This window comes from Zasmidium cellare (assembly GCF_010093935.1).
Source record: "Zasmidium cellare ATCC 36951 unplaced genomic scaffold M409scaffold_29, whole genome shotgun sequence".
Lineage (NCBI taxonomy): Eukaryota > Fungi > Ascomycota > Dothideomycetes > Mycosphaerellales > Mycosphaerellaceae > Zasmidium > Zasmidium cellare.
Genome location: NW_022986973.1, coordinates 307,077 through 333,945, shown reverse-complemented (window position 1 = coordinate 333,945; position 26,869 = coordinate 307,077). Strand labels below are relative to the sequence as shown.

Genomic DNA, 26,869 nt, shown 5'->3' with positions numbered 1-26,869 from the left:
ACGAGGCTATCGTGGTGCTATAGCCCGTAGCGGGCAAGCGGGGTACGTGAGCTCGCCTTGCCACGCGCTCTGCACGTGATGTTTTGTGCGAATGTACGAGACACATGCGCGGTATTGAGGTGAAGTCAACGCGCAACAACCGCAACATTCACCTCTCCTCTCATCGCGATGGCGTTGATGTTAAGAGATGCCATCTCCGAGAAACATGCGAAGTGAGGAAACACATCATGAGCGCTAACCTAGTGCACATTTCACCACCACCAGCCACAAAAAGGGTCTCGAAAGATTTTCCCTGGGGGTCCATCTCCTCTCCAGAAACCTCACTCTGGCAAAGCACATCATCGACGACTCGACTCATGATGCCAGTCTTCAAGGTCTCAGAGTGGAACAGCACGCCATGCTCCCCGAAGCACGCCGTCTTCAACACCGCTTCTGTGCTAAAGATCCCTTAAAATACATCTCGAAACCGGTAGCTGGAAACACTAGCGGGCCAGGGCGAGACGTCGGTGCCTGGATTAAAGGATGCAGATATCTTAAGAAGCCGAAGTCCTTGCTGCCGGCAGGCAGGTGTGTGTCCGCTGGTATTTCGGGTTGAGATGCATCTACTGCGGCGGGCCCGAGAAGCCGTGAGCCGAGTCCATGCGGGTCTGAAGATTGGTTGTTTCAATATCATCATTCTGTTACTGTCAGACTGACTCCGGCTTGACGTGAGGACTGAATCGAGCCTGTAGGAGTAGTGAAGGAGTGAGGAGAGACACATCTCCGTGGTCAGAACGAGAATGCCGAGTAAGCTGAGCAGACGTGCACACTGCAAGCACAGAAGCTAATCGCCCATACTATTACGTGGTTGTTTTAATGCAAGCTGCACGAGTGAGGTTGTTTTCCAGGAGGAATTGACGCGACGCAGAGGGAGGAGATGATGAAAAGCGCCACACATGCACGCCGTTCTGCATCGTCAGCAACAATATGATCAGCACGTCAATGCTCTCATATCGCATTGCGGTTCTGCACTGTCCCAAACCGGAAGGATATAATATGACATCGCTATTGCATGAAACTAATCCACGAAAGGGGCGTTCGCCTCTGGCAGGAACAGACAAGTTTGGAAAACTCCATCTCACCAGAAGTCTGTCCTTTGTATCATGCAGCTTCAGTCGTCAGCCCTACCTGCTAATCCGAAGGGAAACGCAAGAAACAGACTCTCGCATCCACCACCTCGCGAACCGCCCCGAAACGAGCATGATGAGACTCTAAGCCCTCGCGCAGATTGCTGTCCCCTCCCAGCCCTACAGACAATCTCTCCTGCGAAAAGCTTCCTCAAGAACGAAGTCGAAACTCTCGGAAAACCACGACACGGCATCGTCAAACACGTCAATCCCGAGTCCCCTCCAACCCCAACAAATGCAACAGTAGCATTTCCCCCCCAAAACCGCGCATTCATCCCTGATAAACCAAAACCCAAACCATCGCTCGCACTCCTACCCAGACATTCCCTCCCAAACCCTCATCAACGCTCACACTTGCTTCCATCGACAAACTCTCCCAACAATCCCCCCATCATCAAATGCTAGATCCATACTCAACATGCGTATGCCTCGAATCGTACGCCCCTCGAGGGATATCCCTCCGCACGCCGTCCATCGATCCCCGTCGCCACCACATCCCCTCGAACCACTCCGGTTCCGGGGGTGGCTGAGTGGTAGTCTCAGAAACATGCTCTCGCCCCCGCACGTGATCGTGATAGCTCTCTGCGTCCTCGTCCTCGTTCTCGTACTTCCCAACAGTCGGCGTGAAACTCCTATCCAGCTCATCAAGCACCTTATTCTCCGCCTCAACCGCCCGCCGATCCGCTTCCTGCTTCTCATACACGTGATTCCAATCCGACACCACCGAGCTCGATAAATCCGGGGGTGGCTCTTGCGCCGCGAGGTCCAAGGACGTCGTCATGTGCTCGACGACCCCATCCCCGTGGGATTCTCCTCGACTGTCAGGTGATCTCGATCGAGATGTTCGTGAGCTTGGCGCAGGCTTGTTGTGGGCACGAGCTTGTCGTGCGCGGCGCTGGGCTTCTTCGACGTCTTCTTTGAGGGCGAAGAGCAGCTTCGCGGGGAAGTTCGATGTATTCTCTGAGTGTGCGCTGCTTGCGGAGCTGGCGATAGTCGACGGGGATCGAAGAGAGGAACCTCCTGAGCTGTGTGTGTGGTGCTTGTCCGTAGACTTGGCGACTTCTCGCGGTATAGCCCTCAGCGCGCCGCTGGCCGTGAGCATGGAGACGTGTGGGAAGTAGTGTTCGTGCGACTGCTCGGTGTCGTGTGGAGGGAAGTTTGGAGGGTCGGCGGAAATGTCTTGTCGCAGGCCTTGCAAGGAGGAGGCGCTGATGCATGTCGCTTTTGCGGCCGGTGTTTGCTCTGTCGCTGGTCTTGGTCTTGCTTGTTGGGAGGCAAATGCGCCGTCGTGGCTGTGTGAGGGAGACATCTTGATCTTGTGGGTGTTGCGCTCTGGATAACTCGTGGTGGTATCGAAGTACGAGAGTCGGGAGATTGTTTGAGAAAGTGACACAAGTACTTACAGGTAACACCGTCGTGAACGAAGTACTTCACTCTTCACGAGGCGCAAGTAACGCGCTGTAGCGTGTCTATCAGTGTATCTGTGTTGTAGCACGAGTGACTCGCAGCGTTCACTCATGGTTATCGCCATCCCCAGATGCTCCACCAGCAACGGACCTCCATCAGCTCATCATCGTTGCCGCTTGACCAGTCGTCCAGACCGGTCTCTTCGCCTTCCTTAAGGACTGACAACCCAATGTCGCCCATCCGTGTGCGAAAGTCTTCACGCTCGGCATTATATGCATCGCGCAGTGGCATCTCGACGACCACACGTGCCGTGGATTCTTTGCTTAGATGATGCTCGACGGCATGGACAAGAAGACCGGGGTGGTCGGCACTATAGATTGGATCTGCTGCCAGAATCAAGGGAAACGAGTGTGCTCCTCCATGGTGAACTCCCTCGATATGGAAAGCACTTGGGTCAGTCCAGTCCAGGACAGCGACATCCGTCTTAGCATCGTAGGCAGAGAGCACAGCAGCGTTGGCACGTGCGTTGCGCTCCAGGTTGGGGACAATCGCTGGCAGGTCAGTGAGGATCACGTGGGTCTGGAATGCGGCGGCGGCTGCAAGGCCAACAAGCCCAGTACCAGCACCAAGTTCCAGAATGGTGGCTTTCTGCGGTATCGATGGCATGGCTGCAATGCGCTTCGCCAGCAAGTAGGAAGAGGCCCAAGTCTTCAAGCCCAGGTTGTCCGAAGTTAGCGCTGGTTCATGCAGAGTCAACTCCAGGTTGTTTTCTGGATCGGGATTCAACAGTACATCTGCACTCGATGACGGGTTCCTGCTGGCAGAGCGCATTTCAATGACAAACGTCCGACTGATAGCGCCCATGGCTGACCTCCCGCTCCGCTCTGAGAGTCGCTGCGACGCGGCCTCCCATATTTGTTCTTTCTGATCATCGTCCTCAATCCAAGCCAGAGGGCTTGAGACGATCTTCGTGAGGTATCGAGGTACTCCCTCATTCCGAATAACCTTTCTCTTTCTGCGGTAAGGCGTAGAGGTACCGCTCAATGGCGACCGAGGGGTGCCGCTTCTGGTCGTGTCCCATGAGGGCGGCTCAGAGCTCAGGTCGGCGAGGGTGGCCAGCAATGCGTGCGCGGACGGCCTGAGGTGCAGCTGCGGCAGATCGAGAACTGATCATCAGTCAGCCTGTGGATCCGGGGGAGGATTGCATGTGAGGTCGAGCTGGGTACGCACCGTCCAAGATTTCTTCCTCTTCACGCAATCCGCTCAATCCCAGATCCTCAGCGGTCAGCGCGGCAGGCTTGTCCATCGCTGCAGCCATTTCCCATGCCGCCACGAAACGCAATGCAGAGACTGGCGGCGTGCTGCCCGACTCCGCTAAATGTTAAATGTTCGATCTCAGCACGGTCCAACCACATGCAGGCTGATTAAACGCCGAGGCTCTAGCCGTTTTGGGAGCGCGCATCAAGTCGACTGCATATTCCACACCTCACGTGAGTATGCTGAAGCGATTCGCTGGCAGCATGTCTCAAACTCACTCGAGCGTGGCTTTGAATCCTTCGTACGCAGCGTTGAGGTCGAATTGCAACTCCCGCGCCTGCTCCGGGCTCAACTCTTCGGCGGCGCGCATTTGGTTCAGAGTGATGAGCCAGTGCACAATCTTGCCCTTGTTCTCAAAGTCACGATCGGTAACCTTATTGACTGCTTGTATCGTATCGACCAGGATGGGATGTAAGGTGTCCTTGGACAAGATGTTCATGCGAACGGCGTCAAACAAGGTGATGAAGTTCTCCGATGCCGACACAATGGCTGTCGCATTCGCTGCGCTCGGGGCATTGCTGGGCGTGTGGGAGTTTGACGTTCGATGCTGCGATGCAGTACGAGTAGGAACAGTCTCGACGGTCGCGGGGAGGCCAATCTTCAAACGCTCCGTGGCCTTGGGCACTTCCAGCTGCAACCTGCCGTCAGTGTGGTCCTACACCATCTTACAATGCCGCGAACGTACGTCCCACTCGGCTTTGAATCGTTCCAAATCACCAAAAGCCGCCAGAACACTCTCGTCGGCGAGGTTGCTCTTGTACTGTCGAAGAAGCCGGTCGCATGTCTCCGTATACTCCGACTCTTTGATACTGTCCCTCAAGTACGCCTTCTCCAAGGCGTCAAGGGTGATGACGATGCTGTATATTTCGGCGAGAGACTCGTAGATATCCCTTTCTGCGGCAGTGTCGGCGAGTTTGACTTCCTGAGCCAGGAGTCAGTAGGCTTCGAGCAAGCGGGCAGTGAGGAGCGTTGTACTTCATCGAGATTGATGGTCGCCGTGAGATTGCTGGATGGCGTGTAGCTGTAGGGCGTCGGCGCGTAGGCCAGCTGCTGTTGTGCGTACATTATGTGCCATGAAAGACGGTGGCCTGCAACGAGGACTGACATGTGCGCGGAGGTGAGGCCGAAGCTTTCTCCACACTGCCGGGGAATGTGCGGCTCAGAATTCCAGCAACTTTCCTCTGAACTTTTTTCAGACCCAGTCTCTTACACAACACCACCAACCATTTACTGCAGGCGAGTCGTCAAGATGGGACAAGCAAAGGCGACCAAGAAATTCGAGAAGCGACACTTGAAGGATACACTGGACCGCCGAAATGGACTGAAAAAGACCAAGCAGAAGCACCAATTGAAGGCCAAGAAGAAGGCAAGACGAGCTGAGGAGAATGGCGTCGACGGCAAGGAAGAGCAAGGAGAATCGAGTGCACAAGAAGGTGGAAGTAAGTCCGCAAAAGATGCTTTCAAAGACATGAGCGTGGACGACTTTTTCCAAGGCGGTTTCGAGGTCCCAGAACTACCCAAGAAGAAGAACAGCAAGCGAAAGCGGTCAGACCCAGAAGAGGATGACGATTCGGCATCGCAAGGGTCTCTCGAACAGGAGGCTGTACCCGCTGGTGGTGATTCAGATGACGACTCAGAGGATGACATCGGCGACTTCAAGGAACAGCTGGATGCACTGGCTAAGAAGGATCCCGAGTTTCACAAGATGCTGCAAAAAGACGAGCCCGAAGTGTTTGAGGACTTGGACGATCTGGTCTTGAGTGAAGACGAGGATGAGCCGAAGCGCAAGAAGCAAAGGAAGGGCGATGACTCGGACGATGAGATGGGGACAACGAATGAGCTGGATATGGCTACTGTTAAGAAATGGCGTTCTGCTCTCATTGAGCAGCAGTCGTTGCGTGCTGCGAAAGAGGTCGTCATTGCTTTCCGTTCCGCCGCTCAAGTCTCGTCATCCGACGCAGAAGAGAAGGACTTCAAATATTCTGTTTCGGATCCTGCAGTTTACCACGAGCTTCTCACGACGGCCCTCAAGCACATCCCAGATATCTTCCAACACCATCTGCCTGTGCAAGAGACCAAGAGTGGAAAGATTCATGTTCCCACTGAGTCGAAGAAGTTCAAGACGATCGGCCCACTGCTGCGATCGCAAATATCTGGCATTTTGCACCTGTTGGACCACCTCTCAGACCCGGCAACACTAAGATTGACACTTTCGTCTCTCTTGCCGCTCCTACCCTACCTACTCTCGTTCAAGAAGTTGGTACGCGATGTTTCCAAGGCGGTCACCTCAGCATGGTCGACTTCTTCAAATACGGAGGCTACGAGAATCGCCGCGTTTTTGGTAATGCGACGATTGGTTGTCATTGGCGATGCCGGAATTCGAGAGAACGTGCTCAAGGCCACCTATCAGGCTCTAGTTAAGAGCAGCCGCAATACTACCATCCACACCATTGCGGGTATCAACTTGATGAAGAACTCAGCAGCAGAGCTCTGGGGTCTCGCGGGCTCGGAGGGTGGTGTTGCATATACGACTTCCTTCACCTTCATCCGCAGTCTGGCTATGCATTTGCGCAGCAGCATTACCAACAACTCGAATGAGAGCTACAAAGCTGTGTACAACTGGCAGTATGTCCACAGCCTGGACTTCTGGAGTCGAGTTCTTGCAGCTCATTGCACAGAGTCAACCTCACCGTTGCGGCCGCTCATCTACCCACTGACTCAAGTCACCTTAGGTGCTCTCAGGCTCATCCCTACGGCGACCTACTTCCCGCTTCGATTCCAACTCATCCGCTCACTGTTGCGTGTGAGCTTAGCAACAAACACCTACATACCGCTCGCGGCACCTTTGCACGAGGTCTTGAACAGCGCCGAGATGAGAAAGGCGCCCAAGGCGAGCACTTTGAAGCCTCTCGACTTCAATGTCGTCATTCGAGCGCCGAAATCATACCTACGTACTCGGGTCTACCAGGATGGTGTTGCCGAACAAGTCCAGGAGCTGCTGTCCGAGTTCTTCGTGATGTGGGCGAAGAATATTGCGTTCCCTGAGCTTGCGCTGCCGGTCATAGTGATGATCAAGCGATGGTTGAAGGAAGTGAACCAGCGGGGTGCAGCTAAGGGCGGCAATAAGAACCAGAAGGTCAATGGCATGGTTCAGCTTCTTCTACAGAAGATCGAGGCGAATTCAAGGTGGATCGAGGAGAGAAGAGCGAAGGTCGAGTTCGCGCCTAACGATCGAAAGGGGGTAGAGGCTTTCTTAAACGACGTGTCGTGGGAGAAGACCCCTCTAGGCGCGTACGTGGTGGGTCAAAGAAAGACGCGAGAAGAGCGGGCACGAATCGTGGAGGAGGGCAGGAAAGACGAGGAGAGACGGCGGCAGAGCGAGAAGGAGGCTGCCAAGGCTGGTGCAGGCGAGCGCAGTGAGAGCGAAGAGGAATCAGATGAAGAGGACGAAGAGGTGGACGATGAAGACTTGTCGGAAGGAGATAAAGAACTGCTCGATGGCGCAGAGGAGGATGACAGCGATTAGGTAGGTTGCAAGTCTACGCTTCCGATACCTGTCGCCTTTCACGAGCCCGCATACCATCCTTTCTCTCTTCGACGGCAGCGAAACTTATGAGACAGGTTATATGGCGTTCGGCTTGTGCCCTGTTTCACTTTGCATGCGCCAACAAATACCACATGCTGCCACATGCTGCCATACGCTGGCCTCTTCACCTTCACACATTCACACGTGAAAGTGATGCTAGGCTTCAACTTGACTTCTTGCCGTCTTCTTCAATGTTCTAACGACAACAACTTTATCGTCAGTTCACTTTTCGACTCGTCAACCCGCAACGAAACCTCATCCCACCAACACCGATACCACTCTCGAGCCCTCTCGCTCGTCAACAGCAACCATGGCGACCGACCCGCCCACAGCCCCACCTCAGCAGAACGAGCAGAAGGCCCAAGCCCAGCGCAACAATCTTCGCCGACGCATCAAGGAGATCGCCAGCAGCGTCATGCAAGGCCGCTTCAACGCCATCTCTGGCCCCTACCAACCCAAGACAGTCCACGAGCCCGATCACCCAGAGTGGCAAACCCTCCTGAAGAACCAGCAGACGCTCCTCGAGCGCATCACGAAGGCGAAGGATGCCATGGACGGCGGTATCAGCAAGGAGGACCTCATCTTTACTGTCCGCAGCGATTTCCCTGATCTTGCGAAGAAGATCCCTGAGCCGGTTAGAAAGGCGCGGCCGCCGCCTCCTCCTACTGCTTTGCCGGAGAAGGATGCGAAAGACTCGCTTCCGGTCACGATCAGTCTTAACGGCAAGCGTAAGCAGGTTGACGATGACCAGGACGACGACGAGGAGTATGACCCCGACGCAGACAGCCGCGCTCAGCGCGAGGAGCGTGCTGCGAAGCGTCAGCGTTCGAGTGGACAAGACACGATCACGCCAGCTGCTGCGACCGAGTTGAAGCCGATGATGGATGAAGAGGAGCTGGAGATGCAGATTCAGGAGATCAAGATGAAGGCTGAGCTGGCTATTCTCCAGTTGAGGCGCAAGTTCGCGGCGGATAAGAAGAAGCATGAGCAGATGGGGGCGAAGATCAAGAGGCAGGGATTTTGATGGAGTGGAGCTTTAGTACGACGTATGGTTGATGACAGGGATGGCTTGGATAGGTCCTCAGCCAAAGAAGCTTCATGGACTTGGACGGATTGAGTGACCTGGCAAGCCTGCTTCTCTTATCTTGGACAATGACACAGGATCCTCGTGATATCTCGAATGATATTTCTGACTGCCGAATATGTACTTTTAGAAAATAGCGATAACACCCGGAGGCGAGCCAACACCGCCTCTGACATGCAACGGCGCCGACGTCAAGAAGAAAGTCCACTTCCTCTCCTTCTCACAAACCTTACTCAGCTCCTCGAGATTCCACAATTCCCCAATCGGCGTCCCAAATTGCGCGAGCAGCCACTCGTGTAGCGTCCATCCAGACTATACCCATCACCAACGTTAGCTATATCCACTGACAAACGCAATAGATCACGTCCAACTCACCTCCATATTCGGCGGCCACGACTCAAACGCAATCGTATCGCCCGCCACAGCCGCGAAATGATGCTCGTAGAACCACCTCACGCTCGCCTCGTTAGCCTCCACACCGATGGCATTATCGTGGTCCTGCGTTCCGGCTTTGCGTTCCGCAGAATTGGCATAGTTGTGCCACTTCGTATACCCGCTTCGGACGAGCAAGATATCCGCAGGCCTCAGAGTCGTACCCTGCCACTTCAGGACCTCCTCGATCTCGGCGATGGTGATCGCGTGTGTTGACACGGGAGAAGGGGGATTCCCGTGCTTCTTCTCGTACCAGCTCAGCCAGTCTACCAGCACGCCTCGACCGACGATACCGCCTCGCTCGCACCAGTTGTGGATGCCGTTCGTATCGGACGCGAGCGCATCATCATGGCTCAGACCATTATAATGCATCTGCGTCTTCTGATGAGCGCAATGTTTCAAACTATCCCACTGCGAACCACCCTGCGTATTGAAATGCAGCTCATCATCCAACACGGCCTGCTTCCCACCCGTCAAAGTCCTAAAATCAATAACCTTCTGCTCGAACTTCCGTCGCCCGAAACCCGGGAACTCCACATTGTCGGACAGACACCAGTCCAGCTGGACGTGCTGGCCCGTCCGGATCTCCTGCGCGGCTTGCTTGACGACGTCGGGCGTGAGGAGGTTGATGGTGCCGACTTGGTCTTTGACGCCGTTCTTGTCGAAGAAGCCCCACGTGCATCCTTGCGGCTGGCCTTCGACCTTGATGAGTTGGTCGAAGGCCGGGAAGTCGAAGTGAGGCTGGCCCAGCATGGTGTCTTTGACGGCTGAGACTCTTTCCGAAGCCTTTTGCACGAGCGTGCGGTCTTTGCCTTCTGGCATTGTGAGGACCCCGAAGTTCTTATTGAGGTCTTTTTTTTCTGGTGCTGACGAATGGAGCTGGAGGATGTGACCTCGACGACGATCACTTGGATAGGTAATCAATCGTTTGCCGAAATAGAACAGCACACCGACTCCACGCTGCTATCAAGTGGTCGTCGGATTCGACTTGATTACGATCAAGTTCGCAGTATTGGCTATGAGAGGTAGAAAGTGCGACTCGCATGACACTACATCTCCGACCGAGGTGTTTCTGACGTGACCCGCCCCGCTGTCAGCAGTCTGAAGGAGCATCATGGTTGCGAGGAATGAGCCCGACAAAGCTGACAATGGACTGGGTAGCTGGGCGAGAGACGGCATCTGTCAAAGACTGTCAGTGGCGACGAATTCGTTGTTCGTTGCTGGAGATGTGAAGTATATCAACAAGGCTGCTTTGGGCAAGGCTGTCCAGACTTGACTACCTTGATGAACGATCCTTGCAATATTGGTGCTGGGTTGATACCACTACAACTTTCAATCACGTCGAGCGACATCAAGCACCCTCACATGCGGCGTGAGTAAGTGACGGGTGTAAGTTGTCCAGAAAATGGCATTCTCGGGAAGCCGAGAGAAGTGAAGGCCTACACGATGGTTCACGTCCATGCCCGTACTTCCTGTTTCGTGAGAGTCGTACCCAATACTGGAAGACACAAGAGAACTGAACGAATCGAGTACGTACCTGACCGCATAGGCGGACCAAAGCAGGTGACATGCCCTCTGTCCGAGTCGACATATGTACTTCTCCGCAAGTCTGCTGGTGGTTTGGCCAGGGGTAGCTCACAGCCAAGTTGGCCAACCCTTGTTCCATCCTACCAATTCGAAATGAATGCCCAAAGCTGGCTGCGACTCCGCTTTGAGGTTGAGGGAGTTATAAGAAGAGTACTTTCCAGAGCAGACGTGAAACGCAGTTCATTTGGAGAACTCCACTCACCGTCGCCATGAACTCGAAAGCGCAGAAAGCAGTCCAGCAATCGCTGGACAGTGTCACGAAAGACCCTTCCACTGGCATCGCTGGTATAGTCCTCGTAGCAGTCGATAAGAATGGCGACCAGATCTGTGCATGTCCGTCTGGCAAGCGAGGCCTGAACAGAGACGAGCCAATGACCATGGATACCGTGTTCTGGATCGCTTCCTGTACGAAGTTGATCTGCACAATCGCCTGCATGCAAGCCGTGGAACAGGGGCAGTTGAGGTTGGACGATGCTCAGCAGGTATGTCGTGGCTAGATCTCGCCATGTTGACCGCAAAGTTGATCGCATGAATAGGTGCATTATTTGTGCCCTGAGCTCAACCAGAAGAACGTCCTTCGGGATGATGGGACTCTTGAAGATCGCAAGAGAGATATTACGTTACGTATGCTCCTGTCACATACCTCTGGGTTTGGATATGAGTTGTGAGTGCAGGAGCGTCGAATTTCATATCACTCCAGAAGCTGATGAGATTGCAGCTTCAATGAGAAGCTCCGCGAGTATGGTCGACCGGTCGGATATGATGTGTTTCATGCTGATGTGAGTCTTCGGCTCTCCGAAAGTCTGAGCATAATCGAGCGCTGATCTCCGAGAAATAGATCCGAGACGTCCTGCGAATGCCGCTGGTTAAACAGCCAGGAGAAGGTTGGGAATATGGGACGGGTATCGACTGGGCTGGCATCGTTCTGGAGCGAGCTACTGGCGTTCGTCTGAACGATTGGATCCAGAACAACATTATGGAGCCGCTGGGACTCAAGGCCGTCAACATGTTCCCAACTGCGGAGATGAAGCGCCAGCTGGCTTTCATGCACCAGCGCTGGCCGAGCGATCCATCCAAGAAGAGCGAAGAGCGAGACCACATCTACCGAGAGCCATCCTCGCGGAGACTCGCGAAGACCGGGAACGCTTGTTCCATAGCGGTGGCGCTGGATGTTTCGCGAAGCCGGCTGAGTACGTCCAGATCTTGGCGGCTTTGCTCAACGATGGAAAGAGCCCCATTACCGGAGAGCGTATCCTGCAGGGAGACACGGTTAACATGATGTGGGAGAATCAAGTCTCAGACATGCCTGACTTTGCTCGCCAGGGGATACCCGACGCAAAGAGAGAGCATACGAATCCCACTCCAGAGCTGTATCCACAGGAGGGCAATCCACCGCAAGGCTGGGGACTGAGCTTCATGTTGACGCAAGAGCCTGGAGCGACTGGCCGAGGCAGAAACACTGCATGGTGGGCTGGGATCGCGAATCTGTTTTGGTGGTGTGACCGAGAGAAAGGAGTCGCTGGCATGATTGCGAGCCAGATCATGCCGTTCCTCGACCCGAACATTCTTGGGCAATGGGTGGCTTGCGAGTCGGCGGTGTATGCGTCTGTTTGAAGAAGAGTTGAATTTAGCGGTTCCGTGTATAGTCGAGGCTTTCAGTATCAGTATCAACCTAATTCTCTCAAACAAGAGCCATGATTATATCGGCTTCTGAAGTCGTGACTCTGCAGGAGTGAAAGCTGACATCAATGATGAACGCCCAAGACTTTCGTGCAGCTTATGTGGCTTATTCAGATTGTGCCTCGCGAGTTGGGGAAACGAACTTGCCACTGACCACGCGAAAGCCTCGCCACCATTTGAGGACTGCCGTAGCGTAATGAGTAGAAGAGCTGACACAGATCAAGCGAAAGCGCTAGGTGTATACTGATCAGGGGAAACTTGCAGTCAGAGACGAAAGTGATTTCGAATTGAAGATACGAGTAAGCTCTTATGAAAATAGGAGTGAGCCTGGGAATAGAGCAGACTGAGATTTGCAGTAAACTTGGAATGAGCTGAGAACTGCGATAGAAGTGAGCCTAGGATTGAAGGTTGCAGTGAAATTCGGAGTCAAACTAGCAGTGAGCTGGGAACTGAACCTGGGAGTAAGCTGAGGAACGAAGTCGGCAGTGAATTTCAAAGTGAAGGTGGAAGTGATTTGAGAACTGAAGAAGGGAGTGAGCTTAGGAATAAAGCAAGCAGTGAAACTTGGAGTGAAATAGTAAGTGAACTCGGAAGTGAGGCAGTAGGTGAGGTCGGGAAGTCGCTGCTGCGTATTTCACAGTACATGCGCAATTCCTATAACGCGGCTCGTCCCGCAGCTAGCGCACGGACTCCCGCGCTCCTGTGAAACGAGCTTTCTTTGAGATGCGAGCTTCCGTCCTTCCTTCCTTCTACAACCACCGCTGCAAGCTGTTTTTAATATTTTGGCAACAACAACCCACCACCCCAACATCAACAGCAGCAGCAGCAACCACCACCATGGTGGAGAGAAGGAGCACCCGCATCGCGGGCCAACGCGCCTCGTCGGTTCCGGCCGACACCAAGACCCCCATCGGTTTGTTGTCCAACATTCTCTATTCCCCTCCCCATTGGTTCCTTAGTTATTGACGTCCCCAGACCGGAAGGCGGCGACGAAGACGGCGAAGAAGCCGTTCGTCTGCGGCGACGTCGTCGACCGCATCACCACTCTGACGGGTCTCTCTGTCCTCGACAAGCTGACGAAGGACAATTTGAAAGAAGTTGTCGCGGCCCTCCGCGACCGATACATCGAGCGCGGCAAGCAGCTGGAGGGCGAGCAGGAGCGTGCTGCACACCTCAACGACGACCTCAAGCGCGTGACGCAAGAGCGCGACCGCTCGCGACACGTCGAGCCAGCAATGCGCGCCGACCAGCTCCGCATCCAGCGGCTCAAAGCTGCCGACGCCCACCGCGCCGCCTCCTCCGCCGACCCCGCCACCAGCATGCACGACGACTCTCCTCCCGAGCCAGAGCCGGAACCATCCCCGAAGGAGATGGACAGGCCGGCCGAGGTCTCAGACACCACAAACACCGACAAGCAAGAAGCAACGTCGACAAACACCCAGTCATCCACCCAGTTATCCATCCAGTCACACACACGCTCTTCCTTGCTCGGCCGCTTGTGGAACCCTCTCCGCAATTTGCTCTCCGAGCCCTCATCATCACCTGCCAAGAGCAGCACAAACCCACAGCCGCAGCAGAGTCTCGGCGAACTCCCTGCCAATCGAAAGCGGCCAGCATCAGAGCACGAGCCAGAAGTGACTGCGCCAGCAACAAAGGCACCACGCACACACACCACATCTACGCCAAAGGCGAAACTCCCTCGTCGGGCAAACGCGACACCTCCCCCTCGCACCCACACCCCTCACAGCAACTACGCCGTACCTGGCAGCATGCTTGACACCATCTCAGAACACACGGAGGAATCAGAGGTAAGCGCTGCAACGACTCATATTTTTACTGATTCCAAAGCTAACAAACATCTCAGGCCAGCATTCGCGGCACTCCAGCCCCAAACACACTCAACCGTACCTCACTCAACACTCCCGCTCCTCTCGACACTCCCGCTCCTCTCAACGTGGAGACTCCACGCTCCCGACGCTCTATCCAAACCGTCAAGCAACAGCAGAGACTCCAAGCAAACGCGCGCGACCAGACCCCAGCACGAGTATGGGACACAACCCCGCGTCCGCGTAGGATCGACACGAGACCCGGCAAGTTCGACTTCCTCTTGGGCAGAAAGCGTCCGATTTTTGAAATCCAACAAGATGAAGAGATGGAGGAGTTTTACATGCGCCCAGTGAAGCGCGTCAAGGTCGATGAAATCGCCGAGATACCACATCGTCGCCCAGGCGACCGCCCAGGCACCTTCGCCGTGCCAGAAATCGACTCGGACGGAGAGCTGGAGGTCGATGAAGACGTCGAGATGGTCGGCAACCTGTTCGAGATACCACAAGCAGAGACGCAGAAGGACAGTGGCAAGCAGCCTGCGCGCAATGTCTTGGCCGAGACCTCTCCTCCCGCCAACAACTGGACCTTCCCCTCCGTGGGTGAGCAGCCGCCAGCTGAGCAGCCCACCGAGGTCACCGTCACCGACGAATGGGCCTTCCCAAGCGTGGGCGAGCGACCAGCAGACGAGTCGCAGAGCGACATGGCCGACTTCCTCGGCAAGAAATTCGCCTATGGCTTCGAGGGTTGGAAGCGTGGGCTGAACCTTGTCGAGTGGTGAGAGGTACCGCGACGCATGTCTCGAACGGATAGCAGGAGCTCGCTATGGAAACACAGTGGGCCGGCTTAAGTTCCATGACGGCGGGACTTGGGTAAGGGCCGGGGAAACCTGGAGCTCTGCCCAGTCTTGCAGTGCGTCTGCGATCTCGGCTGCCGTTTCTTTCTTTTCTTTGTTTTGGACTTGGGTTGGGTTGGCGGTTGGCTTTTGCTTTGGCGTTTGGGATTATGGACACGGATGATGATGATGCTTGCGACACTGTCGTACTTGACTACTACTGATGATGATGCGAGCCAGAAGGCTGGAAAGGATACTGCACTTGCTACGGCGCACATAGATGTGCGATAATACGATTGGTCTTAGGTTTTGGCGTGCCTCCTGCTCTCTCTTCTCGCCCTTACAGGTGACATCCTACCTCCGCTCACTCTTCATTCCGCTCGAAGTGGAATGAGTAAACGCCTGAGCAATTCGCGGTGATGTGATGCGTGTTCGCTTCTAAATGCATTTTCTTGTCGTGAGGTGATGTCTAAGGACGATCCACGGTCCGGCATTCGGGAGGATTCATCTCGAGCTCGAGCTCGTTATCAGTGATGGTCCAAGCTCTGTACCTTGATGGCACGAGGACTCACATGCGCGCAGTCGTATGACCACCCGTCTTCTTCCTTCCACGGCGTCTCCTGCGTTAACACACTTCCACAACTTGACCTCTTCACCATTCCGTCAACATGGGCAACTCCGAATCAGTTCCCCAACCTCCCCCACCAACTCGCTCCATCTCCCGCCGAGAACGCCGTATGCCCCGCGAGCAAGCTCCCGTCACGACGTTCGATGAGAAGTTCGATGCCCTCAAGATTGACCATGCTGAGACCAAGCCGACCGAGCGTGTAATCTTCCCCTCCGACAACAGCGAACATGTGGACGCAGCTGGCACTGAGCAATACGTGCGTCAACTGCTCAAGGACTCGAAGAATAGACTGGGTCTATCCGCGTTGAGCTCGAACAACCCTGCCGCTGTGCTTGAGAAGCCGTCTTCTGTGATTAGAGATACCCAGTTCTTTAATTTGAAGATCCCTCATGAGGGTTCGCCGGTAAGCAGAGCGTTCTATTCGTCTTGATACGTATCTGACACAGCTAGGTCACCAACCAACGCAGCTCGGGACGCTGCTGGATCTTTGCGGCATGCAACGTCTTCAGAATTGCCATCATGCAAAAGTACAACATCAAGAGCTTTGAATTGAGCCAGGCATATCTTTTCTTCTTCGACAAGGTCGAGAAGGCCAATTACTTCTTGGAGTCGATCTTGGATACTGTGGATGAAGACGTGGACAGCAGGCTGATCGGCGCTCTCATGGCGAGCCCAGTCGGCGATGGTGGCCAGTGGGATATGATTGTCAACCTGGTTTCGAAGTACGGCATTGTTCCTCAGACTCTATACCCCGACTCTTGGAATGCCCAGAACAGCTCGGTCATGGACAGCATTCTCACGAGGACACTGAGGGAAGACGGTCTGAAGCTCAGAGCACTCAAGGCCAAGTCAGCGTCTTCAGAGGAGATTGTAAAGACCAAGGAGTCCATGATGCAGGACATCGTGCGAGTCCTTACTCTCTGCCTGGGTCCACCTCCATCCGCAGACAAGAAGTTCACCTGGCAGTTCTACGACAGCAGCAACAACTTCAAGACGGTCTCCTTGACACCAATCGAGTTCGCCGACACGACGCACGTCAAGAAGTTCATCTGTCTCGTCAATGACCCAAGGAACGACTATCAGCGCCTTCTGACTGTGAATAACTTGGGCAACGTCTGGGACGGTCGACCGGTCACGTACGTCAACGTTGATAAGAGTGTTCTCAAAGACGCCTGCGTTGCGATGCTGAAGAAGGGCCTCCCAATCTTCTTCGGCTCAGACGTCGGCAAATTCTCAGATTCCGGCAAGGGCATTATGGACACGGACCTCATCGACTACGAACTGGGGCTTCAACATCAAGCTTGGCCTCACCAAGGCACAGAGACTGTTGACCGGAGAGTCTCAAATGACGCATGCCATGGTCCTCACGGCTGTGCATCTCGACGAGGACAACAAGCCCGTGAGATGGCGAGTCGAGAACTCGTGGTCAGACTCCGCTGGTACAGACGGCTACTTTGTCATGTCTGATAAGTGGATGAATGAGTTCGTCTACCAGGCTGTGGTTGATCCGAGCGTGGTGCACAAGGACGTGAGAGATGTGCTGAAGCAGAAGCCTAAGGTGCTGCCGTTGTGGGATCCTATGGGTGCGTTGGCTTAGATTTCTAGATCAGGACTACTGATGATTGAATGAACGATATCCCTCCGTGCTGCTCCGGCTTCATTACTTTTTCGCTACTGTACATTGGCTTCGACCGTGATTACAGCTATCTCATGGCTCCAGATCCTCGATATGGATCTTTATCGAGCCTGAGTTTCGATCCGCTGATGCTTCAAGAGCTTTGTCGGCTTCTTCGAGCTTGAAGCGGTGGGTTATAAGGGGTTGGAGATCGATGACTTTGTGCTGGAGCAGTCGGATAGCCATCGGCCATGAGTGATGGGAGCGGTTAATGAATTTGAGGTCGACCTAGAAGCGCATCTGTCAATCATCACTGATCTAGGAATTGGGCGTGTATGACCTCACCTCCGCCAACGAGATATGCATAAACGGAATCTCATTCATCATCGGCTTCCCAACGCCAATGACCATCATCTCACCAGCCGGTCGTGGAAGATAGCAAGCCGTGGCAACACTGCTCTGGACGCCAGTGCACTCATACACGACTCTCGGCTGATCGCCACCAGCTTCCTGCAGCGTCCTCAGAATATCCGCGGCGTTGTCCTGGTAGTTCTTCTTCGTGTCGATCTGGTACGTCACGCAGTTGGGCACCCAGTTCTTCGCGAATTTCAACCTCCCTGGATCCAGATCCGTCACGAGGATCGGCGCGGCTCCGGAAGCTTTCGCGACGGCGAGTGCGCACATGCCTATGGGGCCGGCGCCGCAGATGACGGTTGCTTCGCCGAGTTTGATGGGGCTGCGCTCGAAGCCGTGCAGGACGACGCTCAGTGGTTCCAGCAGGGCGCCGTCTGAGAAGGAGAAGCCTTGCGGCAGTTTGTGCAGCCATGTGGCGGGATGGACGTGGAACCTTCGAATCGACCCTGCGTGTGGCGGGACGCCGGAGAACTTGACGTCGGCGCAGAGGTTGTAGTTGCCGCTGGAGCATTGGAAGCAAGTCCCGCATGGCACGCCGGGTTCCACGGCGACGTTGTCGCCGACGTGGAGGTGGGTGACTTCAGCGCCTTTCCAGACTACAGTCCCGGCGCCCTCGTGGCCTAGGCAGTGGTCGTGTTCGACGATGAGAGGGCCGATTCGTCCCGTGTGCCAGAAGTGGACGTCGGAGCTGGGAAGAGGTCAGTCGGGGTGACTTTGCTCTCATGTCGTCGACGTTGTTCGTACCCGCAGATGCCGTTGCATCTCATTCGTACTACGCAGTCTGAGGGTCCGGGGTTGAGCTCTGGGGATGTGCCCATGAAGATCTCGCGCTTTTCGTTTGTGAACAGGGCTGGGTTGGGTTTGTCCGGGTGAAATTTGGCCACGCCATTCGTGCCGTTGGTGTGTTGTTCTTGGCCCATGGTGATGTCTTTCTGGTTCTGGATGAACGGATGTGGCGATTCTGGGAGATTAGCTCGAGAAGGACGAGAATAAGAAAGATGTCTCCTGAAGTGAAGTCTTGAGGATAGAAAGAGTCAACGCAAATGAAAACTTCTCTTCGCAGAATCTAGACCCGCTCGTTGAGACGCGTGTTGCGGACTTGGGTACCGTCAGAATGATAGACCTCCTCACGATTGAGCTCGCTGCTCTTCGGCAGAGCTCGATGCGGCGTTTCCGACTGCCGGAAAGACCAGCTGGGCAGGTTGACGCATGGCGATGAGGGTATCGGGGAGCATGTCGTGCTATGGCCTGTGGCCGCCCATGCGGAGGCTTGTACGGTAGGGCGATTTTAGATAGGTAGGCGATGCCATGCCCACAGATATCGTGAAGAAGGCGAGGTTTCCCGCCTGTCTCCATCACGGCCAGTCATCCACCGCTGACCGGCTTCCCAGCCAACTGCTTGGATGCGTGCGGGAGTGCGTAATAAGTTCCAGCATGATCAATACACAGACCAAAGAGGATGTACAGGAGTTGTGAAGAAATAGAGAGGAAGCACCTACTTACAGTATCAATGCATGCCGATGCGGTGTGACAGCCGTTGGAGTCCGTGCTCTCGCAGAATGTCGACCTCATCTCCCGCCTTCTTCTTCTCTCCCTCAACCCCATCTTCCTCGGCGTCCTCAATCGGCTCTCAATCGAACACATCTGGCCGACGCGCATGCTGGAAACAATGCAGAGACCTCTGGAACCGGCCACTGACGTCTTGGATATGCTTTTTCCAGTCTCTTCGGCGTGGTCACCCTGAGTACACGTAACACGAGTCCAAGATGCTCTATGTAAACTCGCCATTGCCTCCACTACGACCCGATCATATCGCAAGCAGCCTTCCGCGGCCTCTCCCATATATTCGAATAGGAAGATCTTGGGCCGAGTATTCGAGCCGGTGCAAGAAGTGCCGATTGACTTTGGAGGACTCAGCCTCCACACGCTTCTCCATCTTCCCAAGCAACGTCACGCAGACTGCGCAGACGGAAAAATGTCGATCCTCTACATTCTTCGTATTCTTTGGAGATACTCACGAGACTACGACACGCTCCACGACTGAGCTCGGGAAGTGGATGAATGCATTGGATGACACTTCATTCTTAAGAAAGGTATTGCTGTCTCGATCCTGCTCATTATCACGACCTTTACGGCTCTTCGTACTCTCCTGTTCCGCCACTAAACATGCAGGCCACGATCAAGGCCTTCGGGCTTTTGTCTTTGGCATCATTATTCGGCCAAGCCGTTCATGCCGCCACTTTCTTCCCTCTTATTAATATGACCGACACCGATGGAAACTTAATCCAGGCACACGGCGGCAACATCATCCAGGCGCAAGACGGCGATGGCTCGTGGTACTGGTTCGGCGAGGACAAAACAGGAGAGACCACTGGCGGAACCTTCATCGGCGTCTCATGCTACAAGTCGAGCGACTTCTCAGCATGGGAATACCAAGGCCATGTCTTGAAGCCCATCGCTGACACAAATATCTCGGACTCTCGTATCGTGGAACGGCCCAAGGTGCTTTACAACGACAAGAACTCAGAATATGTGATGTGGTTCCATGGAGACAGCTCCAACTACGGTGATGCTCAAGTGGGCGTTGCTACTAGCAAGACGATCGATGGCCAGTATGACTGGAAGGGCAACTTCAAACCATTTGGCAACGACTCTCGCGATATGACAATATACAAGGATCCTGATACTGGAACAGCATATCTCATCTATGCAACCAATAACAACGCGGACTTCAGCATTGCATCTCTAGACGAGGACTACTATAATGTAAATGAGACGCAGTACACCTTCCAGGGCGTGTATCAAGAGGCGCCTGGCGTGTTCAAGATCGATGGACAGTATTATCTGCTTTTCTCTCCACAAGATGGATGGTAAGTTTTCTCCATCACTCATTCGGTATCTGAGCTTATTGTGAATAGGACTCCCACCGATAACGGCTACCACGTTTCCTCCAGCATGGCGGGTCCCTGGTCTGACAAGACGCTTTTGGCTCCTGCGGGAGCTTACTCCTACTTGACGCAAAACGCTTATGACATTACCATCAATGGCACGGAGGACACCTTCTATCTATATCTCGGCGACCACTGGTCTGGAAATGAGCTTGGCTCCTCGACCTATGCTTTCTATCCCGTTCTCTACAACGGATCTGCGCTCTCCCTCCATAAGACCGGTGGCTGGACGCTGGACGTTGAAGCTGGGACTTGGGCTGATTTACCCTACACGACCATCACAGCGGCCAATTCTACCACCGCCGAAGAGTATCTCGATTCGTGCGACGACGGCTGTACCGGCGGCAAGGCAACCAACATGACCGGGAGCTCGAACTTCACATTTACGTGGGATGGAAGCGCTGGGGACAAAGTCGTTCAGATCGTCTATACTTATCCCGGCGCAAAGAACGCTTTCAAGCAAATTGGTGCGACGGTCGATGGCAAGGCAGTCAATGGAACGGCGCTGTTGGAGACGACCAGAGCGACGACTATGTCGCAACAAGCGCCGATACCTTTGACGTTGGCGGAAGGGAGCGAGGTCGTCTTGAAGCTGCTGAATTTCGATGGGACGCAATTTTTGGTGGATGGAGTCCAGGTGTATGATGCATAGCCAGCTGTTATAGACATGGGAAAAGCTATCTTGTCTTCTGCATGAAGTATTGTTGTTTCAAAGAGGACGTCGCTGTCGCGAAACGAGTGGTGTCGAAGGGCTGGCGCGCTGTGGCGTCCGAGCCGATCTCGACTGTTTATCCGGTTGCTAGGGCAGGCAGCGTTTCTCATCCCACCTTCGATCTCGCGACCTACCACCTACACTTCTCTTTTCACACTCCTCCTCTCCGACATTTGTACAAAGAAGCTGTATCTCTTGTGTGCAAATACCAGTCTCGACTGCAGCAGTGTTCACGTACTAGCCAAAACACTCATTGACATCCAACCCAAACAACTTCTCCGGGACAACGGCCACCGCAGCAACCGAGTGATCTCATTCACGCAAACAGGCCCTACGACTCTTTCTTTCGAGTTTTTGACTCTTCGAAGTCATGGCAAACCGGTTGGATGCAGTCAATCCGACCATGAACTCGACACCCTCCGTCACCCAGGCCAAAGCCGGCAACGGCGCCATGAGGCCAGCGAACAACGGCAATGTTATCAAGCGGTTTGTTGCTTCTCAATTCACAATCTCGAAGGACAGCTACTGATTGAGGATGCGATGCAGCCTTCAAAGCGAACTCATGACCCTCATGACCTCACCGACTCCGGGCATCTCTGCCTTCCCTACCCAAGACATGACCAAGTGGAACGCAACCATGTCAGGACCCAGCGGCACGCCATACGAGAACCTCTCCCTCAAGCTCACCATCGCCTTCCCACCTACCTACCCAATATCGCCTCCCGAAGTCCTCTTCAAGACCCCGATCTACCATCCGAACGTCGATTTCTCCGGACGGATATGCTTGGATATCTTGAAGCCCGGCGGCGAGGGCAAGGAAGGAGCTTGGAGTGCGGCTTTGAACACCAACAGTGTGTTGCTCAGCATCCAGAGCTTGCTCGGCGAGCCCAACAAGTGAGTGCAATGAAAGCTACAAGAAGGCCATGCGGGTACTGACATCGAGTCCAGCGCATCACCACTCAACGGCGAGGCGGCCATGCTGTGGGATCGGGACCAGGCCGAGTTCAAGAAGAAGGTCACCGCACGGCACCAGGACATCGATTTTGATGTATAAGGTGCTTCATACACGGCTGGAGTCTTGGTACATAAGGTGGGATTGATGCGCTTACGTCTAGAAGCATGGAAAGGGCGTTCGGATTGTTTTCTGCATGCATGGCGCGAAGATCATGGCTGAAAAGGATGAATTGGGTCTGTATGATCTGCATCTACGGAGCAGATTCGGCCTACTGTACGAGTACCTGGGTGTACCTAACGCTGGATCATGAATCGAATGACAACGATCATTTTGCGTGAAGATTCTCAAGTTCTACCTGATTCTGTGCTGCATGTGAATGAAGAGGCGCCGACTCAGAAGTTTTGTAGTCACTGGTAACTTGCCTTCCGCACATAAAACACGCACACTTTCCATCCAGCACTCTTCTCCCACCTCAAGCTCGATCTTCACGTGCAGCTCCCACTTTAAGCTCAGATCGGCCCGCAGTCCGCTCCCGCCAAGAATCCCAAGTGAAGCTTTCGCGACTTGAAACGCGTGCAGCCACTGTCGGGGCCCTCGACAGTACAAACCCTACCCCAGCGACAATACAAACGCCGCAACGCACCCACCCGCTATTGTCAACGCCGGCGACAATAGCTGTTTGCAAGCATGGCGGGCAATAATAATGGTAAGCCTTCGGGCTTCACCTTCAACCCATCAACAACCTCCTCGTCACTCTTCGGCAGCGGCAGTACCACAGCTCCAAGCACTGGCAGTATCTTCGGCGCAGCCACATCGAACAACAGCACAAGCAACGCACCCACTGCATCGACTCCCACAAGCACGAGCGGCAGCACCAGTATGGCTCCTCCGAACAGCGTCCTCTTCCAGGCCCAGAACACCCCAACCACCAGCGGCCCTATCGACTTCACCAAGGCAGCAGCAGATTACAACAGCGGCAAGACCACACCTCAAGCCCAGAAGCCGGGTGGTCTGTTTGGTGGTGCTTTAGGCGCAGGCGCCTCGACTACTCCCGCAGGCGAGCCCAAGCAACAGAACCTTTTTGGTAGTCAAGGAAACACCAGTGGACCGCTCTTCGGCGCCGGTGCAGGAGGCAATAGCACGGGAGGTGGCTTCAAGTTCGGACCGAGTGCCAGTAATACCCCGGCATCAGGAGGTGGAAATGGCCTGTTTGGGCAGAAGAAGGACGAAGGTCAACAAAGCAAACCGCTTTTCGGCGCCGGCACTACGCAGACGCCGCCAGCCAGCTCTGCTGGTGGAGGTATGTTTGGCAGCGGCGGCAATACTGCTGCAACTACCAGTGCCAGCACGTCAGGCAGCATGTTTGGTGGAGCTTTGGGCGGAGCAAACACATCGACGCAATCATCCGGCTCGGCCTTTGGACAGAAACCAGGTGGTCTATTCGGCACTCAGAACAATGCAGCTCAAGCTACTCCAGGTGCGGAGAACAAAGCATCAGGCCTCTTCGGCGCAAAGAATGCAACCACGACTTCGGGTGGCTCTGGAATGCTAGGCGGCACCACTTCCGCATCCTCCACTCCATCCCTTTTCAGCCAGAATCAGACTCAGACCACTACCAGCGCCTCTGCTGGTGCGACGACTACCACATCCGCCCCAAGTCTCTTCGGCCAGAAAGACCAAAACACCACCGCCAGTGCCGGCGCATCGAACGCGATGGGCGGACCCGGCAGCATCTTCAACAATGGCGGCGACCAACAGCGGCCGCCCTCTGGTGGTCTCTTCAGCAACCTGAATAAATCCAGCAGCGCCTCGACCCCTTCATCCACTCCCGCAACTTCAGGCCCTTCGCTTGGTGGCGGCTTAGGAGGCGGGCAGTCTTCACAGCCAGCTTCAGGTGGTGGCCCTGGTCTTTTCGCCAACAAGCCAACCGCCGCCTCCTCTGCCCCGAGTACAAGTAACCTCTTCGCATCTACGACGCCCGCTTCACAAGCCCAATCGAGCGCTGCTACGCCAGGCTTGTTCTCCAACCTCAACTCTTCAACCCAGCCGGCTGCGACTTCTGCGTCCGCTTCCAGCGCAGCAGCGCCAACACAACCTACTACGACTTCATCTGCCGACGGTGGTCTGTTCGGCGCCTCTGCATCTCAGCCAGCCAACACCAGCGCGCAGGCGCCGAGCCTCTTCGGCAACGCTCCTGCGGCTGGTCCAAGTGCTGCCACTCCAGGCCAGACTGCTGGTACACCAGCTGCTGGGAATGCGGGAGCCGCTGCAGCTCCGTCAGGCTCGGCCAACTCAACCAACGCTGCAGGTGCTGCGTCCGCCGCGGGTGCAGCTCCACCAGGTGGCTCCCGCCTCGCCCGCAAGTCACTGGACGAGATCCTCACAATGTGGTCTACCTCCCTCTCCCAACATCAAAAGACCTTCCAGAACCTCTCCAAGCGTGTCGGCGCATGGGATCGTGAGCTTGTGGAGAACAGCACGAAGATCAGCAACCTGTACGGCCGCTGCTTCCAAGCCGAGCGCGACACCAGCGAGGTGGAGCGTCAACTCACGAACGTTGAGCACCAACAGTCGGAAATCGAGCACTTCCTTGATAAGTACGAGGCAGATGTGGATCGGATGATGACTAACATGGGTGTTGGCGAGGATGGTATCGGAGGCGTCGATGCTGAGCGTGAGCGGACGTACAAGATGGCAGAGAACTGCTCTTCTCGCCTTGGGGAGCTCAACACGAGCTTGACCGATATGGTGGAAGAGATCAACTCGACGAGTGGCAAGTTGTCGGAGAAGAAGGGTGATGATGGCGACAAGGGCGATCCTCTGCGACAGATCGTTGGCATCCTCAACCGACACTTGGCACAGCTGCAGACGATCGGTACGGGTGCTCAGGCATTGCAGGAGAAGGTCGGTGCCGCACAGAAGGACGTCCGCAACCTTGGCAGTCAGGGGTTGAACGGCGGCAACTGGGTCGACGACTTCGGTCGCTCCTATCTTGGACGTCGGTAAATCGTTATTATGGTCATTGAAACCAGGCGTATGAAGCATGGGATGGGCGTTCAGGAGGCGTTTGGCAAACAGCGATCAAGACAAGATTGCCCGGAAGGATAGGAGATGACACTTTGTAGTTTAGTACGCTTGAGATCGAGCAGTGCAGGAGCGTGAAGCTCAAATGAACATTCTGTCTCGTTACTTCAGCCATCTGTTTGGCGTTGCTTTTCTTCAGGTCGGCTTCACTTGGCAGGAGCTTTTGATAGAGCATGTGGCACATGACTCACCCCGTTACCAGATGAGTGCCCTGACTTCCCTCTGCACATTCTACTTATTACTCTGATAACATCACTCCAACAAGCACGACCACTTGCAGTTGACTCGGCACGGCTGCCTCAATCCCCTGCACGAAGCAATTCGAGGAGCAAAAATAGGAAGATTCAATCCGTGTTCATCCCAAACCCAACTCAATTCCAACTCCATCTCCATCTCCTCGGCGTCCAAGACTCGAACCCACGCTCTGAAGAGGCGTAAAAAATGCAAAAGAACTAGAACCCCTATTTCAGAGTTCTAGAGAAAAAACCAACTTAATGATTTTACTTTTTAAGTGTTGTTTTCGCCGACTCGAACTCGCTGCCTGGTAGTCAGTATAGTTAAGTCATGCGCTTTCCGACTGCGCCATTCTATTCAATCAATCAGCTTCATGTCCCTCCCACACCAGTCTGGCTGATGTGGTGATGACATTGAACTGAAATTGATTATATTGTTTAACTACAAGCTCCACAGTGCTCGAACATCGACGCTGCGCGCTTGACACCATACGGTTGTTTTGCCTCACTACTGCAGCGAACAGGAGTCACATATCACGTCGGCGCGCTGACGCCAGTCACAGTCGCGTAAGTTTGATTTCGGCAAACTCGATTCTACGCATCTTACTGACTCATACGCCAGACATCAAGACGCTCGAACGCGACTGATCATTCGGCTTGACATCCATGGAGGACACAACGGTCGACAAGGCGGCAACATGCCATCTCTTTCGTCTTCCAGCTGAGCTGCGCAATGACATCTACGAGCTCGTCTACCACATCGACATAGACCGCGACGTCGACCTCCTTCACGCCGAGCCACCTCCAGCCCCTACCTTGTCGCTCGTCTGCCGTCAAACATACACCGAGACGAAGGGATACTACCAAGAAAGCCGCACGAGATACTACAAACAGACCCGATACTTCATTCAAGATCTCGAACGCGCCGACGACCTCAGCCACCTCCGCACCAGGCACTTGGATAACTTCACCCACTTGACCCTCCGCGGCACGGTGCACCGCATGCTTCCTGACCGCAAACTCTACACTTTCTGCTGGTTACCAGCAGCACGCACGTGGGAGGTGTGTAGACCCTGGAAGCCTAACTGCGTAGCCCATGTGTTCGTCCAGCAACGCTACCGGGCCTTTCGCCCGCACTTGGCATTCTGGGAGGTGCATCCGCAGTCCGTCGAGCATATGCGGCGGTTCGTGGAAGGGTGTTTGGAGCTGCCGGGGGGAAAGGTGGAGCTGTGGAGGCAGGTGGTGCGTCTAAGGGACTGGATGCGGAGGTCGGTTGATCGTTAGGATGATGGGTGATATGGGGGGTTTGAGAGAGATGCTGGAACATGGATTGGGGTCGAGGGTTGGGCAGTGGGCGGGTCT

The 26,869-nt window shown here is 54.7% G+C and overlaps 14 protein-coding genes across 14 annotated transcripts; 9 read left to right on the top strand and 5 right to left on the bottom strand.

Annotated features, from left to right (window-relative positions):
* Positions 1-1,560: 1,560 nt before the first annotated feature.
* Positions 1,561-2,475, bottom strand: M409DRAFT_25949 (uncharacterized protein; the record flags this gene model as incomplete). Its single annotated transcript, XM_033807894.1, has 1 exon — positions 1,561-2,475. The coding sequence occupies one exon, from the start codon at positions 2,473-2,475 to the stop codon at positions 1,561-1,563; it is 915 nt and encodes a 304-aa protein (XP_033664655.1).
* Positions 2,476-2,687: 212 nt separating this feature from the next.
* Positions 2,688-3,879, bottom strand: M409DRAFT_68338 (uncharacterized protein; the record flags this gene model as incomplete). Its single annotated transcript, XM_033817792.1, has 2 exons — positions 2,688-3,739; positions 3,804-3,879. 2 exons carry the CDS (start codon positions 3,877-3,879, stop codon positions 2,688-2,690), a joined length of 1,128 nt encoding a protein of 375 aa, XP_033664654.1.
* Positions 3,880-4,104: 225 nt separating this feature from the next.
* On the bottom strand, positions 4,105-4,955 carry M409DRAFT_68337 (uncharacterized protein; the record flags this gene model as incomplete). Its single annotated transcript, XM_033817791.1, has 3 exons — positions 4,105-4,521; positions 4,576-4,812; positions 4,866-4,955. 3 exons carry the CDS (start codon positions 4,953-4,955, stop codon positions 4,105-4,107), a joined length of 744 nt encoding a protein of 247 aa, XP_033664653.1.
* Positions 4,956-5,139: 184 nt separating this feature from the next.
* Positions 5,140-7,416, top strand: M409DRAFT_25947 (uncharacterized protein; the record flags this gene model as incomplete). Its single annotated transcript, XM_033807893.1, has 1 exon — positions 5,140-7,416. One exon carries the CDS (start codon positions 5,140-5,142, stop codon positions 7,414-7,416), a length of 2,277 nt encoding a protein of 758 aa, XP_033664652.1.
* Positions 7,417-7,786: 370 nt separating this feature from the next.
* On the top strand, positions 7,787-8,500 carry M409DRAFT_25946 (uncharacterized protein; the record flags this gene model as incomplete). The annotated part of the gene is made up of 1 exon (XM_033807892.1): positions 7,787-8,500. The coding sequence occupies one exon, from the start codon at positions 7,787-7,789 to the stop codon at positions 8,498-8,500; it is 714 nt and encodes a 237-aa protein (XP_033664651.1).
* A 186-nt stretch (positions 8,501-8,686) lies between these two features.
* Positions 8,687-9,814, bottom strand: M409DRAFT_25945 (uncharacterized protein; the record flags this gene model as incomplete). Its single annotated transcript, XM_033807891.1, has 2 exons — positions 8,687-8,872; positions 8,936-9,814. The coding sequence occupies 2 exons, from the start codon at positions 9,812-9,814 to the stop codon at positions 8,687-8,689; spliced, it is 1,065 nt and encodes a 354-aa protein (XP_033664650.1).
* Positions 9,815-10,788: 974 nt separating this feature from the next.
* M409DRAFT_68334 (uncharacterized protein) lies at positions 10,789-12,193 on the top strand (the record flags this gene model as incomplete). The annotated part of the gene is made up of 5 exons (XM_033817790.1): positions 10,789-11,061; positions 11,116-11,243; positions 11,298-11,358; positions 11,418-11,587; positions 11,689-12,193. The coding sequence occupies 5 exons, from the start codon at positions 10,789-10,791 to the stop codon at positions 12,191-12,193; spliced, it is 1,137 nt and encodes a 378-aa protein (XP_033664649.1).
* A 903-nt stretch (positions 12,194-13,096) lies between these two features.
* Positions 13,097-14,864, top strand: M409DRAFT_25943 (uncharacterized protein; the record flags this gene model as incomplete). The annotated part of the gene is made up of 3 exons (XM_033807890.1): positions 13,097-13,172; positions 13,235-14,067; positions 14,124-14,864. 3 exons carry the CDS (start codon positions 13,097-13,099, stop codon positions 14,862-14,864), a joined length of 1,650 nt encoding a protein of 549 aa, XP_033664648.1.
* Positions 14,865-15,586: 722 nt separating this feature from the next.
* M409DRAFT_68333 (uncharacterized protein) lies at positions 15,587-17,143 on the top strand (the record flags this gene model as incomplete). Its single annotated transcript, XM_033817789.1, has 3 exons — positions 15,587-15,949; positions 15,997-16,767; positions 16,847-17,143. The coding sequence occupies 3 exons, from the start codon at positions 15,587-15,589 to the stop codon at positions 17,141-17,143; spliced, it is 1,431 nt and encodes a 476-aa protein (XP_033664647.1).
* Positions 17,144-17,254: 111 nt separating this feature from the next.
* M409DRAFT_68332 (uncharacterized protein) lies at positions 17,255-18,495 on the bottom strand (the record flags this gene model as incomplete). The annotated part of the gene is made up of 3 exons (XM_033817788.1): positions 17,255-17,449; positions 17,507-18,263; positions 18,320-18,495. 3 exons carry the CDS (start codon positions 18,493-18,495, stop codon positions 17,255-17,257), a joined length of 1,128 nt encoding a protein of 375 aa, XP_033664646.1.
* Positions 18,496-19,741: 1,246 nt separating this feature from the next.
* On the top strand, positions 19,742-21,175 carry M409DRAFT_25940 (glycoside hydrolase family 43 protein; the record flags this gene model as incomplete). Its single annotated transcript, XM_033807889.1, has 2 exons — positions 19,742-20,445; positions 20,494-21,175. 2 exons carry the CDS (start codon positions 19,742-19,744, stop codon positions 21,173-21,175), a joined length of 1,386 nt encoding a protein of 461 aa, XP_033664645.1.
* Positions 21,176-21,605: 430 nt separating this feature from the next.
* Positions 21,606-22,289, top strand: M409DRAFT_68331 (uncharacterized protein; the record flags this gene model as incomplete). The annotated part of the gene is made up of 3 exons (XM_033817787.1): positions 21,606-21,721; positions 21,782-22,129; positions 22,184-22,289. 3 exons carry the CDS (start codon positions 21,606-21,608, stop codon positions 22,287-22,289), a joined length of 570 nt encoding a protein of 189 aa, XP_033664644.1.
* A 588-nt stretch (positions 22,290-22,877) lies between these two features.
* M409DRAFT_25938 (uncharacterized protein) lies at positions 22,878-25,196 on the top strand (the record flags this gene model as incomplete). The annotated part of the gene is made up of 1 exon (XM_033807888.1): positions 22,878-25,196. The coding sequence occupies one exon, from the start codon at positions 22,878-22,880 to the stop codon at positions 25,194-25,196; it is 2,319 nt and encodes a 772-aa protein (XP_033664643.1).
* A 977-nt stretch (positions 25,197-26,173) lies between these two features.
* Positions 26,174-26,791, top strand: M409DRAFT_25937 (uncharacterized protein; the record flags this gene model as incomplete). Its single annotated transcript, XM_033807887.1, has 1 exon — positions 26,174-26,791. One exon carries the CDS (start codon positions 26,174-26,176, stop codon positions 26,789-26,791), a length of 618 nt encoding a protein of 205 aa, XP_033664642.1.
* Positions 26,792-26,869: the final 78 nt, after the last annotated feature.